At 39.0% G+C, this 19,338-nt stretch overlaps 1 protein-coding gene across 5 annotated transcripts in view; it reads right to left on the bottom strand.

The window, feature by feature from the left end:
• LIMS1 (LIM zinc finger domain containing 1) overlaps nt 1–19,338 on the bottom strand; it is a 146,131-nt gene that overhangs the window by 71,252 nt on the left and 55,541 nt on the right. For 2 of the 5 annotated variants that reach the window (XM_084872505.1, XM_084872510.1), the window contains exon 1: nt 18,740–18,861. The exons of 2 other annotated variants lie outside the window; for them this stretch is intronic. In XM_084872505.1, the coding sequence (XP_084728631.1) occupies nt 18,740–18,846 (107 nt within the window). In that variant the 5' untranslated portion in view covers nt 18,847–18,861. Of the gene's footprint in view, nt 1–18,739; nt 18,862–19,338 lie in introns of those variants that run through there. One more of the 5 variants, XM_084872507.1, reaches the window with a different exon arrangement.

The following is a 19,338-nucleotide window of genomic DNA, read 5'->3' as shown; positions in this document are numbered from 1 at the left end:
AGATTTTAAACGAATGTTTAAAAACGACATTAATTATTACTAGACACAATAGAATAAAGGAAACAGACAAAAATAATTAAACAGGGCCAAACAATTTGAGCAATTTATGGCCAGTTATCATCCCTAACCAAGGACACAGGTTTACACATTCCAGACCATCCGGAGACAGACTGGCCTCGGTCCCAGTCCCACTCCAATGATGTTCTTTAAAAAGGAAATTAACCAGAAGATAATCATAACCCATCTATATGCATTTTTTGATAAATCAACATATTAAAGGGCACACCTGGAAAGCTAATGAATATTCTGTTAAGACTCTCACCTGAGACCTCTCCCAGAGTAACTAACTGTTTTTCTCTTGCTGCTTGTAAGATTTTATCTTTGTCTTTTGCCCTTGGCATTTTAATTATGTTGTGCCTTGGTGTGGTCCTCTTTGTATAACTTTTGTTTGGGGTTCCGTGCGCTTCTTGGACTTATAAGTCTATTTCTTTCATCAGGTGGGGAAAGTTTTCTGACATTATTTCTTCAAATAGGTTCTCAGTATCTTGCGCTCTCTCTTCTTCTGGCACCCCCATAATTCTGATGTTGGTACATCTGAAGTTGTCCCAGAGGCCTCTTACACTATCTTCAACTTTCTGGATTCTCTTCTCTTCTTGCTTCTCCAGAGCAGTGTCCTTTGCCTCTTTGTATTCCAAATCTTTGAATTGATTCTTGTGTTCCTCCAGTTTGCTGTTGGGTCTCTGTATAATATTTTTTATTTCAGTCAGTGTATGTTTAATTTCTAGTTGGTCCTTTTTCATATCCTCGAGAATCTTGTTAAATTTATTGGCCCTTTCTAGGAAATTCTTGAAAAAACTTATAACCGTGGTTTTGAACTCTAGATCCAGTGGCTTGTTCTCCTCCATTTCTTTCATTTGTGATCTGTTTCCTTGTCTCCTCATTTTCACTGCTTCCCTGAGTTGGTAGGGTGGCTTTGTATGTTAAGGTGTCCTATCGGGTTCAGTGGGTCAGCCTCTCAGTTACCTGAGGTAGACACTCTTGGTGCAACCCTTTGTGGACTGTGTGTACAGACTTGTTGTAGTTAAGTCTTGACTGTTGGTGTCACTGGGAGGAATTGACCAGCAGGCCAATTGGCTGTGAGGACCTGCTGTGTCTATAACTGAAGAATTGATGTGCTGGAGACATGTTTACGGGGCAGGACTCGTTCCAGTGGGGCTTTGGTACTCACTGAATCTGCCTCTTGAATGTGTCCCTTATGAGAATAGTTGAAATCTGATGTCGTCTCACACCGACCACTAGATACACTAGTTTCTGGATCTCTAATGGGATGCAGGTCAGCTGCTGTCTGAGGCCACCCTACAGGAGCTACAATGAGAACTACAGTTTTGCTTGGCTTCAGAGGTTTTGCAGCTGTCTGACTGGAGCTGCAGTTTTATTTGGTTAAACTGCTACAGAGCAGGCCATTTATATGCAAAAGTTATTGCTGGGAGCTTGGGTGCGTTTGTAAATTTTGTGGGGCAGGGTTTCTGGGCGTCACTAGGCGAGGGCATGGCAAATACCAATGGCTGCCATCAGCCTTCTCTGCCTTTCCACGTTTCCAAGTCCCTGAGTCCTGTGCTCCAGCGCAGTAACAATGATTGCTGGGCACACCTCTACAAAATAGTCACCCTCACTTTCCAACCTGATGGCCGACAGTCCAGCTTCTCCCCGTGGGCGTCTGAGTCCCCTGCATCTCCCCAAAAACTGGATTTCAGAGAGATTGGGAGCTTGTTTCCCTTTGGGTTGAAAAAAAGCAGCACGCCCAGTTGCCCACCACTACCCCGATTCGCGTTCCTCTATACCTCAGCTTTTCAGCACTTGTGCTCTTTCCTCTCTTCTTCTTGTTGTAGAACTTCCACTAAGCAAGCTTTCCCGTGGTTCTGAGTAATAGGCGTTTTGTCTTTTAGTTGTAATTTTGAAATTGTTTTGCTAGGCAGCAACCTTTGCAGACATCTTGGTTTCTCTCTCTAGTTCTATTTCTTTTTGCTGTTATTGTTTTCTTTTCTTTTTGTACTTTGATTCTAAATGATAGTTTTGCTGTGTAGAGTAATCATGGTTATAGGTACTTGCTTTTCATCACTTTGAGTATTTGTTGCCACTCCCTTCTGGCCTGCAAAGTTTCTGTTGAGAAATCTATTAACAGTCATATGGGTACTCCATTGTTGATAATTAACTGCTTTTCTCTTGCTGCTTTTAAGTTTCTCTCTTTGTCTTTAACCTTTGGCATTTTTATTTTTTATTTTTATTTTTTTAAATATATTTTATTGATTTTTTTTACAGAGAAGAAGGGAGAGAGAGAGAGCTAGAAGTGTCGATGAGAGAGAAACATCGACCAGCTGCCTCTTGCACACCCCCTATCGGGGATGTGCCCGCAACCAATGTACATGCCCTTGACCAGAATCGAACCCGGGACCCTTCAGTCCGCAGACCGATGCTCTACCACTGAGCCAAACCGGTTTCGGCTAACCTTTGGCATTTTTAATTATGATTCCTGGTATAGGCCTCTTTGGGTTCATCTTGTTTATAACTCTCTATGCTTTCTGGACTTGTATGTCTATTTCTTTCACCAGGTAAGGGAAGTGTTCTGTTATTATTTTTTCAAATAGGTTTTCAATTTCTTGATCCCTCTCTTTTCCTCCTGGCACCCCCATTATGCAAATGTTGGTATGCTGAAAGTTGTCTTAGAGGTTCTTTACACTATCTTCATATTTTTGGATTTTTTTTCTTTTAGCTTTTCTGATGGGATTTTTTGCTTCCTCATATTCCAATTCATTGATTTGATTCTCAGCTGCTGCTAGTGCCAGCCCTGGGAAGATATAGGGCATGCTAAGTCCAGCTGCTACCTGTCTGAGAGATTTTTGGAAAGTCCGAAGTCTGAGTCAGGATAGGCCATTTATATGGAAAAACCACTGCAAATTGCTTGGGTGGGGCTGCAAATTGAGTGGGGAAGAGTCTCAGGGAATCACCAGGGTGGAATGAATTAATGTGAACCAGGTTGATGGAGACTCAGATATGGTGCCTGCCTATCTGCACTATGATGGGGGAGGTCTCAGCCTAGGAGCAATGACCTCTGCCAGCACTTTTATCTGGAAGAAAACCGATTCCCAGTTCTTGCTCTGGTGCTAGAGAATCCAGTTCCTCCCCATATGTCTATGGATCCCCACAAGTCACTCCCCCAGTGCTGGAGCTCAGAGGAAGCAAGTCCAAGTAAGTTCATGTACTGGCCCTTTAAGAGGAACTGTTTGGGAATCCAGCAACCTCTTTGTCACTCAGCCACAATTCCTGCTGGTTTTTACAGCCTGAAGCAATGAGGACTTCTCTTCCTGGCTTTAGAACCCTGAGCTGAGGGGTCTGGTGTGGGGCTGGGACCCCTTGCTCCTCACAGGAAACTTCCACAGCCAAGATAACCCTCCTGATCAAAAACACACCATACGTGGGTGTCAGACCAGCCCAGGCTGCATCTCCACTCCGCCTACCAGTCTCAATGTGCTTTCTTCTTTAATCATCTAGTTGTAAGACTTCCATTCAGTCAGACTTCAGGCAGTTCTGAATGATGGCTATTTTGTATTTTAGTTGTAAACTGTGATGTGGTTGTTGGAGGATGTGAGTACTGAGTTTACCTAAATCTCTATCTTAATTCTTCTCCACTGATTCTTAGAGAGAGTGGAAGGGAAGGAGGAGGGGGAGAGAGAGAAAAAAGGGACACATGATTGGTTGCCTCCTGCACACATCCCAATGGGGCAGGGGATCGAACTATTCCCTTACCTTGATAGAGAATTCAACCAGAGACCGTTCAGTGTGCAGGCTGACACTCTAACCACCAAGCAACACTGGTCAAAGCATTAGATCTCTAGTCCCAAGTTTGTACCTCTAAAACATCTCTCTAATTTGCACACTCCTCCAAGCTGATCACAACCATGCTACTCTGTTTTTATGTTTAGTTTTTGTCGATTCCACATATAAATGAGACCCTACAATATTTAATATTTGTCTTCCTCTGTCTGACTTATTTCATTTAGCGTAATGACCTAAAAGTTCATTAACCTGTTAACCGGGAGTTCCCTTTTTAATGGTGCAACCTGTAACGGGCACGTACTCTTTCACTAGAACGTGTCAGTACGTCATGCCCGGAGGACATAATTTCATATTATTATTATTTTTTATTTATACTTAATTAAAATAAATGAAATATATATATTTTCATTTATTAATATATATATAAAGCACAAAGGAAAATACAAAATTACCAAAAAAAAAAAAAAAATAGAAAAGAATACCGACAAAAAAGTGGAAACATCGAATTAAAAAATTATAAATTTTAGCCAAAACCGGTTTGGCTCAGTGGATAGAGTGTCGATCTGCGGACTGAAAGGTCCCAGGTTCGATTCCGGTCAAGGGCATGTACATTAGTTGCGGGCATATCCCTGGTGGGGGGTGTGCAGGAGGCAACTGGTCGATGCATCTCTCTCATCGATGTTTCTAGCTCTCTATTTCTCTCCTTTCCTCTCTGTGAAAAATCAATAAAATATATTAAAAATAAATAAGTAAACAAAAAATTATAAATTTTACAAACAATTATACAAAACATACGTATATACCGTCCCTCTCAGGGCGCAACATATATTTCCAGGACGTAGTCATACGTCCTACCTGTTCCCGATATTGTTTACATTTGACGTATTTATAGGTCCCGCTCGGTTAACAGGTTAATGTTATCACAAATGGCAGGATTTTCTTCTTTTTCATGCGTGAATAATAAATATGATATTGTATGGATATGTGGATTACACTCTGAAACACATATAAGTACTCCTACAATTTAAAGGCAATGCTGGTGCCCTGGACGGTGGCTCAGTGGTTAGAGCATCAGCCCCTGAACCAAAGCATCAGGTGTTTGATTCCCAGGGTACATACCTGGGTTGAAGTTGCGGGAAGCAACCAGTCAATGTGTTTCTCTCACCTTTCTCCCTCTCTGCCTCTCTCTGAAAAGCAATGGAAAAAATATCCTCAGGTGAGGATTAACTAACTAAACAAAAGCAATACTGACAAATTTATATCATTCAGTACCAAATAGAAAAAAATCTGTTATTAACTGTGCAATGTGATCATTATTAGGAAAATTAAATGTGCTCTCACTGAACCATTAAATAATGAGAACAGCCGAGACCGGTTTGGCTCAATGGATAGAGCATCGGCTTGGGGACTGAAGAGTCCCGGGTTCGATTCCGGTCAAGAGCATGTACCTTGGTTGCGGGCATATCCCCAGTAGGGGGTGTGCAAGAGGCAGCTGATCGATGACTCTCTCTCATCGATGTTTCTAACTCTCTATCTCTCTCCCTTCCTCTCTGTACAAAATCAATAAAATATTTTTTAAAAAATAATAATAAATAAAAAATAAATGAGAACAGACAAATATGGCAAAGATGCAATTTTATCCCCCTAATTGTCTAACAGACTATGCATATTTCAAAAATTTCAATATAAACATTGGTTTTTCAGTTAAAAGGCCAGAAATGATCAACACATTGCAAAGTGGATATGCAAGGAAATGTATATTCTAGGCTGACCAATTCCAACCTCAGCTGAACTCATAGTATTAACTTTTTTGAACCAAAGACAGGAACTGGTTATATAACAACTAGAGGCCTGGTGCACAAAATTCGTGCTTGGGGGAGGGGGGGTCCCTCAATCCAGCCTGTACCCTCTCCAATCTGGGACCCCTTGAGGAATATCCGACTGCCTATTTAGGCCCAATCCCACTGGGCAGTCGGACATCCCTATCACAATCCAGGACTGCTGCCTCCCAACTGCCCTCCCCTGCAGGCCTGGTCCCCCCAACTGCCCTACTCTGCAGGCCTGGGTGCCCCCCAACTGCCCTCCCCTGCAGGCCTGATGACCCACAACTGCCCTCCCCTGCTGGCTATCTTGTGGCGGTCATCTTGTGTTCATATGGGGCAGCCATCTTTGACCACATGGGGGCGGCCATCTTGTGTCATAGAGTGACGGTCAATTTACATAGTGCTCTTTTATTAGATAGGATGATCACCTTTTCAGCCTTAGGTCTTCCTCCACCTTTACAGGATTGTGTGTTAAAAAAACATGGAAGTTTTTAACACAGTGCCTGGCCCATAACAAGGGCTCAATCAAGGGTAATGTATTATTCAGGAACACAAAATCTGAGTTTTCTAATCTCAAACTAAGTCATGGATATTCCCACTACTTAAAAATGATTCTATCCTATATGTTAAAAGATATGAACTCATGTGGCGAAGGGCAGGGAGGTGGTGGGGGGCGGGGACTAAGTGAAGGAAGACAAAGTGGGGTGGAAATGGAGGACATCTGTAATAGTGCCAACAATATAAATAAATAAAATAAAAAGTTATGAGTTGAGGTTTATTTATTGATTTATTTTTAACTAATTAAATTTATTGGCGTGACACTGATTAATAAGATTATATAGGTTTCAAGTGTACTCCAGGATACATGATAACGTGATATATGATACTGTACCCAACAGAAGGTTTATTTAATAACCAGAAAGTAAAGGTCACTTTTCTTTGTACTTCCTCCCATTTGTGGTTACCCAGTTCCAGTGGGAAAGGACAGAAAAGTAAAGCATAAGGATGTTAATCCAGTCAACTTTACATAGGGATAGAAATTTCTAAGTACATTTTCTTTTCTTTTTTTAAATATATTTTTATTGATTTCAGAGAGGAAGAGAGAGGGAAAAAGAGATAGAAACATCAGGCGGAGCTTGAAGATGGCGACCGAACAGATGGACTTGTTCTGACCCCGGTCCCAAAACAGATAGAAGCAACATCTGAGTCGCTCAGGGAATGTTGATTAGCAGCTAAGGGGCAGCGGATCACTCTAGGAAGGTAAGGAAGGGTCCGCTGGACAGGATTTCCTGACCAAGCGGACAGCACTCCCGACTTCTCCCGGAGCTCCGGGCTCGGCGGGAAGGCTGCACCTCCCTACCAGGGAGGGAGCAGCTTCTCTGAGGCCTGGAAAACCCACAGCCGAGGAGTCCATCGAGCACCTGTGGCGCCCCGATTGGAGCAAGCGCATGGAGTCAAGGAAGTTCTTCAGCCACCCAGGGAAAGGTCAGAGTTTGCGGGGATAGCCTGAGGGTTCTGGCGGGTTCTGGAGCTCCCGCGAGGCCCCGCCCCCAGTGCGGCCCGGAGTGCCGCGGCCCCGCCTATATTGTAGCCCGGGAGCGCCGCGAGGCCCCGCCCCCAGTGCAGCCCCGGAGCGACGGTGGCCCCGCCTCTATTGTAGCCCTGGAGAACTGCGAGGACCCAAACCCAGTGCGGCCCAGGAGCACCGTGGTGGCCCACACCCCAGAGCTCCGCCCAAAGAAGGCTGCAGCTAGAAACCTGTCTGGCAACACCCAGTCCGGGGTTTGGCGTAATTGTCCCCAGAAGCGGGACTTTTTCTAAAACACCAGTGGGACACGGGACAGATTGTTAAGAATTGCGGCTGTCCTGCCAAGGGCGGAACACCTGGACACCTTGGGGCCTGATCCCCTTCACCCCCTAGCTTCGGAATACTAGGGAAGGACTGCCCAGTTGGGCATATCCTGGAAATTGCAGGGGGAAATTGCCTCCCTGGAAACAAGGGATCAGAACCAGAAGAGATAGTCTGGAAGCCAGCTGACACGCTGCCAGGTAGAGCCATAGAGAAAGAAGGCCAGAGCAACCAAAGTCTGGGAGGTCAAACCGGTAACACTGACACCTAAGGGCTGAACTACAAACTGCCTTTTTTTTTTTTCTTTTCTTTTTCTTTTAATTAATCAAAAATAAATGGACACAAATAACTAAGATATAGCCTACCTAAAATTAAGGACTACCTTACAAAACTGAGGTGCAGTGGAATGCTGGGAACTGCAAGACTCTCTGGTCCAAGAATCAGGCGTGCCAAATACAATAACAGAGGAAGTGAATGACCACTACTGGACATTTTTATGCTAATTTTACTATTCTTTATTTTATTTTCATTTTTTATATCTTTTACTTAAGAAACGATTTTTTTTTCTTTTTCCTTACTTGATTTTACCTTTTCAATTATTACATTTTTCAATCTCTATCATCACTATTACTACTGCTATTTTGCAATTTTTTTTTTTCTTTTCCTCTCCAGTACCATTTTACTTCTTTATTTTACATTGGGAGTAACCTTCATTCTATTTTAATCTCTACTATAGCATCATTCAACCCTATCTCAACTCGACCTTTACACCATCACTCTCTTACTAAACTTTAACCTTTTAGTCTCCAGTTTGTCCTATACCTTTCCGGTTTTAGTTTTTCCTCTATTCTTTCTGTATACCCCCTGCTAAAGCTCTCACTATACTTATAGACCTAAGTTCCAACCCCTGATCCAAGTGTATAAATACCAGTCTCTGCACTATATTAACTAGTTAAAAAACAAAACAAAACAAAACAAAAAAACGGTTCTACTTTCTATCCTTTTCTCATTGTTTGTGTGAAGGTTGATTATTGTGAATATTTATGCTTTTCAGTGAAATTGTTATGCTTTTTCCTGTGTTGTTATTGTTGCTTTGTATTTTTTTATAAATCCTCTGTTTTTGTTTGTTTCTTTTACTTCTGTATATCATAACCTTACTTAATAATAGTGGATATTGTAGTTCGTATTAATCTCCAAGTATTGTTACCGGCATTGGCTGGGCTCAGTGGTTGTTCTATGGCAATTTTCTCCACATATATATAGTTTATATAGTTTGTTTCCCATTTTTTTAGTTTGCTTCTTTTCTCTCTCTCTCTCTCTCTCTCTCTCTCTCTCTCTCTCTCTCTCTCTCTCTCTCTCTTCTTTTTCTCCCTGTTTTCCAACTTCATTTTGTCATAAATTTATTTCTTCTTTGACTTATTTTTTTATTTTTTTAAGTTTTCTTTATTTTATTTTTACCTTCCTTCCTTCCTTCTCTCCTATACCCTAATTTGCCTATCGCTAGGGGTTACCTTTATTAGAGGTTATTAATATTGTAAATACATTCCTGTTAAGTGCCTCTTGTGTTGTACCTGGTAGTGTTGTATTTTGCACCTTTAAATTAACGCAAGAGAAAGAACAACACATAACCAGACATCCTGAAAAGAGATACCATGGGAAGACAAAAAAATACCCCACAAATGAAAGAAAAGCAGGCATCACCAGAAAAGGAAGTAAACGAGCCAGAGGCAAGCAGCCTACCAGAGCAAGAGTTCAGAATAATGATCATAGGTTGGCTAAAAAGAATGGAAGAGAAATTTGACAATAACCAAGAAGAAATGAGGAAGAACCATGAAGAAGGGAAGAAGAACCAAGAAGAAATGAAAAATGACATCGCTACCATGAAGAACTCAATAGAAAGCATCAACAGTAGACTAGATGAAGCGGAGGACCGCATCAGTGAGCTAGAAGACAAGATGGAAAAAAATATAATACCCAATTAGAGCAGCTTCTAGAAAAAAAGATTAAAAAGCAGGAGGAGAGCCTACAGGAGCTTTGGGACAATACAAAACAAAATAATATTCGAATAATAGGGGTTCCAGAAGGAAAAAAAAACTGAGGTAGACGTGGAAAAAGTATTTCAAGAAATAATGACAGAAAACTTTCCTGAGATAGAGAAGAAAAAACCCACACAAATTCAAGATGCTTGCAGAGTCCCAAGCAAAATGAATCCCAGAAGACAGACGCCAAGGCACATTATAATTAAAGTGGCAGACAACAACGACAAAGTAAGAATCTTAAAAGCAGCCAGAGAGAGACAGAAAGTTACATACAAAGGAACCCCCATCAGACTAGCAACTGATTTCTCAACAGAAACATATCAGGCCAGAAGGGAATGGGATGAAATATACAAAGTCATGCAAAGGAAGGGTCTGAATCCAAGAATACTGTACCCAGCAAGACTATCAATCAAAATTGAAGGGGAAATCAGGAGCTTCACAGACAAAAAAAGACTGAAGGAATTTATATCCACGAAACCAGCAATGCAAGAAATGCTAAAGAGTCTACTGTAAAAATAAAGAAATAGGAAGTGAAGAAGGAACACGGGTATAGAATAAAAATGCCGTCAAATGAGTACCTATCAATAATAACCTTAAATGTAAATGGATTAAATCCTCCAATCAAAAGACATTGGGTGTCAGATTGGATAAGAAAACAAGACCCATACATCTGTTGTCTACAAGAAACCCACCTCAGAAAAAAAGATGCACACAGACTGAGGGTGAAGGGATGGAAAAAAGTTTTCCAGGCAAATGGAAAGGACAGAAAAGCTGGGGTAGCAATACTTATATCTGACAAATTAGATCTCAGAGTGAAGGACATAACAAGAGATAATGAAGGCCACTTCATAATACTAAAGGGAAGAATCCAACAAGAAGAAATTACCCTGGTAAATATATATGCACCCAATACAGGAGCACCCAAATACATAAAAAAAACAAAACAAAACAAAAAAAAAACTGCTGAAAGACATTAAGGGAGAGATTAATAGCAATACAATCATAGTAGGAGATATTAATACCCCACTGTCACCCTTCGAAAAGTCATCTAAACAAAAAAATCAGCAAAGAAATATCAATCCTAAACGACTCACTAGACCAGATGGAATTAATTGACATCTTAAGAACATTCCACCCCAAAGCCACAGAATATACATTCTTCTCAAGTGCACATGGGACATTCTCAAAGATAGACCACATTTTGGGACATAGGCAAAGTCTCTTCAAATTCAAGAAGATAGAAATCATATCAAGCATCTTCTCAGATCATAGTGGCATAAAACTGGAAATTAACTACAATGAAAAAAATCCAAAGAAATCAAACACATGGAGACTAAACAACATGCTATTAAACAAGGACTGGGTTACCAGAAAATCAAGGAAGAAATTAAAAACATCCTGGAAACAAATGACAATGAAAACACAACAATCCAAAATCTATGGGACACAGCAAAAGCAGTTTTGAGAGGGAAGTTCATATCCTTACAAGCCTATTGCAAAAAACTAGAAAAAATGGTAACAGATGATCTAACTCTACAACTCAAAGAGTTAGAAAAAGAGCAAAAAGAAAAGCCCAGTGTAAGCATAAGGAAGGAAATAACAAAAATCAGAGCACAGATAAACAACATAGAGACCAAAGAAACAATACATAAGATCAACAAAACCAAGAGCTGGTTCTTCGAAAGGATAAACAAGATTGATGGACCTCTAGCCAGGCTAACCAAGAAACAAAGAGAGAGGACCCAAATAAACAAAATCAGAAATGAAAGAGGTATAATAACAACAGACCTCACCGAAATACAACAGATTGTTACAAAATACTACGAACAACTCTATTCCAACAAACTGAACAACCTGGAGGAAATGGACATATTCCTAGAAAAATACAAACTGCCAAAACTCAATCAGGAAGAATCTAAAAATCTCAATAGACCAGTGACATGGGAAGAAATTGAAACAGTCATCAAAAAGCTTCCAGCAAACAACAGCCCAGGGCCAGATGGCTTCACAGGAGACTTTAACCAAACATTCAAGGAAGAACTAAAACCTATCGTCCTCAGACTATTCCAAAAAATCCAAGAGGAAGGAACACTTCCAAACTCCTTCTATGAAGCCAGCATCACCCTAATACCAAAACCAGATAAAGACAACTCAATGAAAGAGAATTACAGGCCAATATCCCTCATCAACATAGATGCCAAAATCCTCAACAAAATTCTAGCAAATCGACTCCAGAAGAACATCACAAAGATCATACACCATGACCAAGTAAGATTTATTCCATGAATGCAAGGATGGTACAATATCCACAAATCAATAAACGTGATACATCACATAAACAAATTGAAAGATAAAAATCATATAGTCATATCAATTGATGCAGAGAAAGCATTAGATAAAATCCAACACCCTTTCCTGTTAAAAACTCTTAAAAAGGTGGGAGTACAAGATTCATACCTCAATATAATAAAAGCTATATATGATAAACCCACAGCCAACATTATACTCAATGGGCAAAAACTAAAACCATTCCCTCTAAGAACAGGAACAAGACAGGGATGCCCACTCTCGCCACTCCTGTTTGACATAGTTCTGGAAGTACTAGCCATTGCAATTAGACAAGAGGAGGAAATAAAAGGCATCCAAATTGGAAAAGAAGAAGTAAAGCTATCCTTATTTGCAGATGACATGATATTGTACATAAAAAATCCAAGAGACTCCATTAAAAAACTAATTGACTTAATAAATGAATTTGGCAACGTAGCAGGATATAAAATTAATGCCAAGAAATCCATGGCATTTCTATACACCAACAGTGAAACTACAGAAACAGAGGCTAAAAAAGCAATTCCATTTACCATCGCACCAAAAAAATTAAGATACCTAGGAATAAATTTAACTAAGGAAGTAAAGGACCTATTTGCGGAAAACTACACGACACTGAAAAAAGAGATAGAGGAAGATGTAAGGAGATGGAAGAACATACCATGTTCATGGATTGGTAGAATCAACATCATCAAAAGGTCCATACTTCCTAAAGCAATCTATAGGTTCAATGCACTCCCCATTAAAATACCAACGACATATTTCACTGACCTAGAAAGAACTCTCCAAAAGTTCATTTGGAACAATAAAAGACCCCGAATAGCCACAGCAATCCTGAGAAAGAAGAGTAAATTAGGAGGGATCTCAATACCAGACTTCAAACTATATTACAAAGCCACTGTTCTCAAAACAGCCTGGTACTGGCAAAAGAACAGACAAATAGATCAATGGAATAGAATCAAGAACTCAGATATCAACCCAAATCACTATACTCAATTAATATTTGAGAAAGGAGGCACGAATATACAATGGAGTCAAGACAGTCTCTTCAATAAATGGTGTTGGGAAAATTGGACAGACACATGCAAAAGAATGAAACTAGATCACCAACTTACACCATTCACAAAGATAAACTCAAAATGGATACAGGACTTAAACATCAGATGGGAAACCATAAAAATACTAGAAGCATCCACAGGCAGCAAAATCTTAGATGTATGCGAAAAAAAGAATTTCTTCACTGATACTGCCCCTAGGGCAATGGAAGCTAAAGAGAAAATAAACAAATGGGACTACTTCAAAATAAAAAGCTTTTTTACAGCAAAAGAAACCATCAATAAAACAACAAGAAAGCCCACGGTGTGGGAGATCATATTTGCAAATATTACCACTGATAAAGGCTTAATCTCCAACATTTACAGACAGCGTAATCAACTAAATAAAAGGAAGATGAATGATCCAATTAAAAAATGGGCAATGGACCTAAACAGAATATTTCCAAAAGAAGACAGAAGGAAGGCCAAAGGCACATGAAAACATGCTCAAAGTCACTAATTGTCCGAGAGGTGCAAATCAAAACAACAATGCGGTACCATCTCACACCTGTTAGAATGGCCAACATCAACAAATCAACAAACGACAAGTGTTGGCAAGGTTGCGGATAAAAAGGAACCCTCGTGCACTGCTGGTGGGAATGCAGACTGGTGCAACCACTGTGGAGAACAGTGTGGAGTTTCCTCAAAAAACTGAAAATTGAACTCCCATTTGACCCAGTAATCCCACTTCTAGGAATATATCCCAAGAAACTAGAAACACCAATCAGAAAGGATATTTGCACCCCTATGTTCATAGCAACACAATCTACAATAGCCAGAATTTGGAAATAGCCTAGGTGCCCGTCAGCAGATGATTGGATCCAAAAACTATGGTACATCTACACAATGGAATACTATGCTGCCATAAAAAAGAAGGAATTCTCATCATTTGCAGCAACCTGGATGGAATTGGAGAACATCATGCTGAGTGAAATAAGTCAATCAATGAAAGAGAAACACCACATGACCTCACACATTGGTGGATGATAAAGATCATTATAAACTGATGAACCAAGAGACAGATATAGAGAAAGTAAAGCAACAGGCAGACTGTCAAATTACAGTGGGGAGGGTAGGGAGATCTGGGGGAGATACTAGATCAACCGAAGGACTTGTATAAATGCATATAAGTACAACCAATGGACATAAAACTATGGGGAGGGTGGGGATGTGTGGGAGGGAGGGGGGCAATAAAAAAAATCAATAAAATATGTAAAAAATATATATAAAAATTAAAAAGAAACGCAAAAAAAAAAAAAAAAGATAGAAACATCAATGACGAGAGAGAATCTTTGACTGGCTGCCTCCTGCATGCCCTCTACTGGGGTGGGGTCTGCAACTCAGGCAGGTGTCCTTAACTGGAATAAAACCTGGGACCCTTCAGTCCACAGGTCGATGCTCTATCCACTGAACCAAACCATCTAAGGCCTAAGTACATTTTCTTTTTTTTTTTTTAAATATATTTTATTGATTTTTCACAGAGAGGAAGAGAGAGAGATACAGAGTTAGAAACATCAATGAGAGAGAATCATCCATCAGCTGCCTCTTGCACACCCCCTACTGGGGATGTGCCTGACACCGAGGTACATGCCCTTGATCGGAATCGAATCCAGGACCTTCCAGTCCGCAGGCCGATGTTCTATCCACTGAGCCAAACTGGTTTTGGCTAAGTACATTTTCTTGATTCATATTCATTTCAAAAGACTGACACAGCCCTAATTTCATCAATTATAACTGTAACTGGAAGTGGAGGAGTGGGAACAATGGGGCAAGAGAACTGGGCCGGGAATGACTGCTAAGGGCCAGAGAGTAAATACTTTTGTCTTTGCAGGTACAGGGATCTGTGTCACAGCTCAACTGTGCCACCGCAGCAAGAAACCACCATAGACAATATATACAAAATAAGCAAGGCCGTGTTCAATAAAACCTTACTTATGAACATAGAAATCTGAATTTCATGTAATTTTCATATGTTGTGAAATACTCTTCTTTCCCCCTAAAACGTTTGAAAACTGTAAAATCTACCATAAACTTGTGGACAATACATAATTAGGCAGTGGGCCAGATTGGGCCTAAGGGTCACAGTTCTCTAACCCCTGCTTTATTCAACCATGTTTCGAATCCACCCAGCAAATACTTGCATTTTGAGGTATCCCAAATCAGTTAGTTATAAAACCTTTATATTCAAGGCACAGCAAAGGTGACTTTAAGAATTTTAAAGAAGGGTGGGGTTGTGTTCAGGTATGTTTTTCATCAAGGTTCCTAAAAAACAAAGACAAAGAAAACTACACTGTGTTTGGGGTCAACATAATTTAACAGCTAGAATAGACGTTATCTTGCATGTTATTTTTGGTCAACAAAAATTTCAGGGGAAAAAGGGTCAATACCCTGGTAAAGTTGAGCCCAAAGGAACAAGAGTGTGAACTACTTCACTCTAATGAATCCACTGTTTGAACTGGAAAGTCATGTCAATTCCATCCGGGTTGTGAGGAGAGGAACACAAAGATTATCCATATTTGTGTATATAAACAAATTCACATGCTTTATTCAAATTCTTAACATTTAACTTTATAAAGAAAAATATTTCCAACTGCTTCTTAGACATGTCAGATTCTACCTAAAATTAAGGACATGTTCTAGAACTTACAATAAAAGCCCACAGGACATTTTCTACTAGTAGTGAGAATTATATTTAAACAAAACAAATTGCTATATAATACAACCCTCAAATACAGTGGGTAGTATTCCATTGTACAAAAGCATGCAAGTATAGTAAATTTCAGATTACATTTAATATTTTAAAGTAAATATATATATATATATATATATATATATATATATATATATATATATATAGTCAGTGATTTTCATGCTGCTTTTCACATGCTTTTGTTTTAAAACTATTTCATGTTTAAAGCCAAAACTAGTTTCATGTTTATTACAGTGCTCTTCAAACACTTGTATTATGTTTCAAAGCAGTCTTTTACTTAAACTTAAAAGCGAAATATTTTCTGGCAGTTTTTCTGCTAGAGTCCATAAGCATACCAAGAAAAAGAACATGAATAAGCAGGAATCAGAGAAGGAATGGGTCTTGTGTAATACTCAAGACAGTATGAAAGATAACTGATAGTAAGTACATATAATATTCAACATCAAATAACTGCTCCTAGGAAGAGCATCTATTGGTCACATTCAATGTGCCAAAACCTAGGTGTACCTTGAGGGGAAGAACTATGACTGATCATGACTGCATCTTTTTATTGAGTGCACATAATAGGCACTCAATAAAAATTAGTTGAATAATGCATGAAAGGCATTAACCCTAAAGCACTATTTATATAATTACTAAGTTGTGGGGTGAGGGTTTTATGAGATAAATGATGTTTGATAATGGTAGGTATTTAAAGAGGAACAAACTGAGGTTCAACAAGTGACCTAACTTATCTAACTGGGTTGTACTGGAATAGGTGTGCCTAATTTAAAGATCTCCTCGCCCCAATTCCTATTAGCTAAGAAACCAGACTGAGTACTAAAAAATATAACTAGGAAAGAAAAACCCTTGCCACTCTACATTGATAAAAAGTCCATGGAAAACAAAAAATTGTCTACTTTTCCTAGCTCAACCCTGAACTCATAAAATAAGGTAAATGGTCATTCTCTCTGCATTAAAGGACAGAGAAATGGAAGAAATGTAGTAAGTCACCAAGAAACTACATTACTAGAATGGATGGAAAAATATTTCCTCTTAACCTAATGAAACAAGCAATACTTCTTAAGAATCACTCTTCCTCCTTTAATTTAAATTCGAGACAAAAGAAAAAATTTTGTTCCTTCAAAGGTCATTATAACTACCAGTGTTTCCCCGAAAATAAGACATCCTCCGAAAATAAGACCAAGCACATGGAAAGATAAGACATCCCATGAAAATAAGACCTAGCGTAATTTTGGGAGAAAAAATTAATATAAGACACTGTCTTATTTTCGGGGAAACAGGGTATATGAAAATTGCCTCCTCTGGCATACATGTGTACTTTCACTACTATCTGACAATAAGTAAAAGAGGTTGGTCTCAAATGGTGTTTTACATATCTTAATTAAAAAAAAAAAAAAATTCCTTAGGACCCCAAATCTAAAATTAAAATTGTTTTTGGTAACTTTTCACTCTTGGATCAAGAGTAGATTGGAGTCTACAACTAAACGTCAATTTTAGAGGTCATTTCCAACAGCCTATCTGGTTAGCAAGAAAAGCTCAATATTTTCACTAAAACTTAGGCTTAAAAATTTGTAACTTTTCAAACTCTGAAGCTTTCAAGTTCTGTTTAGTCTAATCAATTCATAGTTTATACATTAAATGTAATTAAAAGATTCCTGATATAGCAGGGGGAAATGCTAATAATGTTAGGTCAATAACAGTTTTTTTGTTTTGTTTGTTTTTTGAGACTTTTTATAAGCATTTGTTTGAGCCAAACTGAGGTCAATGTCGGGAAGCAAGATCTCAAATGCTCCCAATAACAGTTCTTTAATGTTACTATTCTTCTCAAAGGTAGTAAGAGTTGATAATTTTCACATAAGCGTTTCCCTCCCAAAGTATAGTTCCTGTAGCATAGCTGGCTAAGTTGAAATGTCAGGCAGAGAAAGGCAAATACTGTTATGACTTCACTTATATGTGGATTCTTAAAAACAACAACAACAAAAGAATAAATAAAACACAAACAGATCCATAGATATAGAGAACAAGCTGTGGTTGCCAAAGGGAAGGAGGATGGGGGGATGGGAAAATACAAATTTGATATGTTTAAAAAAAAGCTTCCTTGTCAAATTTTCCCTGTCAAATATTTAAATTTAAAAACTCTAAAAATAAATTTATAGGAAAAAGAGCAATAGTATACACATAAATACCGCCCCCACCATTTAAATGAAACATTCAAACACTTGAGAGTCCATGAATAAATTAAGTACTAGACAGTAAATGCAGTAAATGTAATAAAATAAAATTAAAAAAATAAGAAAAGAAGTCTGTCTTTACGGCAGGTTTCTGCCAGCACTAAAAGAGGAACTCTTCATTTTAGAAACCAAATCTAAACCCTTCTAGTTAACAATATTTTTAACATATAGCTTAAATTGCAGGGGCTTTCCAGAACCAAAAATCTAAAAAGAAATTCAACAATTGTAACAAAAACCAAAATTGTGTTGTTTTGGGCAAATTAACTTTGAAAACAAAAAACCCTAACCTTTTTAGTTAAAATGGCCCCCAGATTTTTTATGTCCTTCCTTCCCAGGTTTCATGCAATAGTTTCTCTGCATTCCTTTCTTATACCCATTTCAATAACCAAGAATCCCATATGAACACCCCCTGATGCCCAAAACACCACAAACTATACTCACCACCAAAAATTAAAGAAAAATTCCTCACAAAACATGTTCTAAATATACCAAAGCAATCTATCATCCTTAAAACCAATGGGGTAAAGTAATTTAATTATTACTGTGGTAATTATATAGTTTTTAAAGACATAAAAATACTACAGGTTTTGGGAAGAGCTAAAACAACTTATAGAATCTGTGAAGAAATGGGAAAAAGAATTCTAGTTTTGCACAGTTCCAATCAAGCACAATCTGGGATTATATAAAGTTCAGTCTTTAATTATAGACTAAGAGGTTCCTGGTGGAATCCTCTCAATATGTACCCCCGGTGCTGCACTCACTTAGGCAAGAATCTCGTTGCAGTCATATGGTGCCTTGACCTTTAGCCAACCTTGGCTTTGCACTACTCACCTTAGCCCTTCCTCCGGTAACCCAGTTAGTCTCAAACTATCAGGACGATCTCGTCTTCTCCTGTAGAGACCTGAATGTGAAAGCTCTTTAAGCTGTAATTCATTCATATTTCTCTCTACACATAAATTATTGACACTTTAAAGGATTTATGCTGAGCAGTGTGGCTGCCACGGCTCAGAAAGACAGTGTCCCTGCTGCAGAACCTAAGCACACCTGACCCAGAGTTAGAAACCTCCGGGCAGGCCAGGCGCTGAAGCACAGCTTCCTGTTTTTCTGCTGGTACACGCCCTCCTCCCAAGGCCTGGCTTGCCTTCACTTTGGGCCTTGCACCTTGGAGGGTGTGTATATGTGTGTGTGGGGAGGGAGGAGAAAGGGAGGGGAGGGGAAAGGGAAAAAGGGTGTGTGGCCTGGGTTACTCACATTAATGACCTGGATTGCTCATTAATAAGCAAAATTTAACTGTTTTGAATAATTACACCAATTCCTTTATAAATCTTTCTAGCATCAATCTGCATTAAAATTGAGCTAACAAGCTCCAGTAAGGTAATAACTAAAGAAGGGCCCTGCCTTATTTTATTTGTCAGGAAACCATTAACATT

This window comes from Pipistrellus hanaki (genome assembly GCF_964339955.1).
Source record: "Pipistrellus hanaki genome assembly, chromosome: 2".
NCBI classification, from domain to species: domain Eukaryota; kingdom Metazoa; phylum Chordata; class Mammalia; order Chiroptera; family Vespertilionidae; genus Pipistrellus; species Pipistrellus hanaki.
This window is presented reverse-complemented; position numbering and strand designations above follow the sequence as displayed.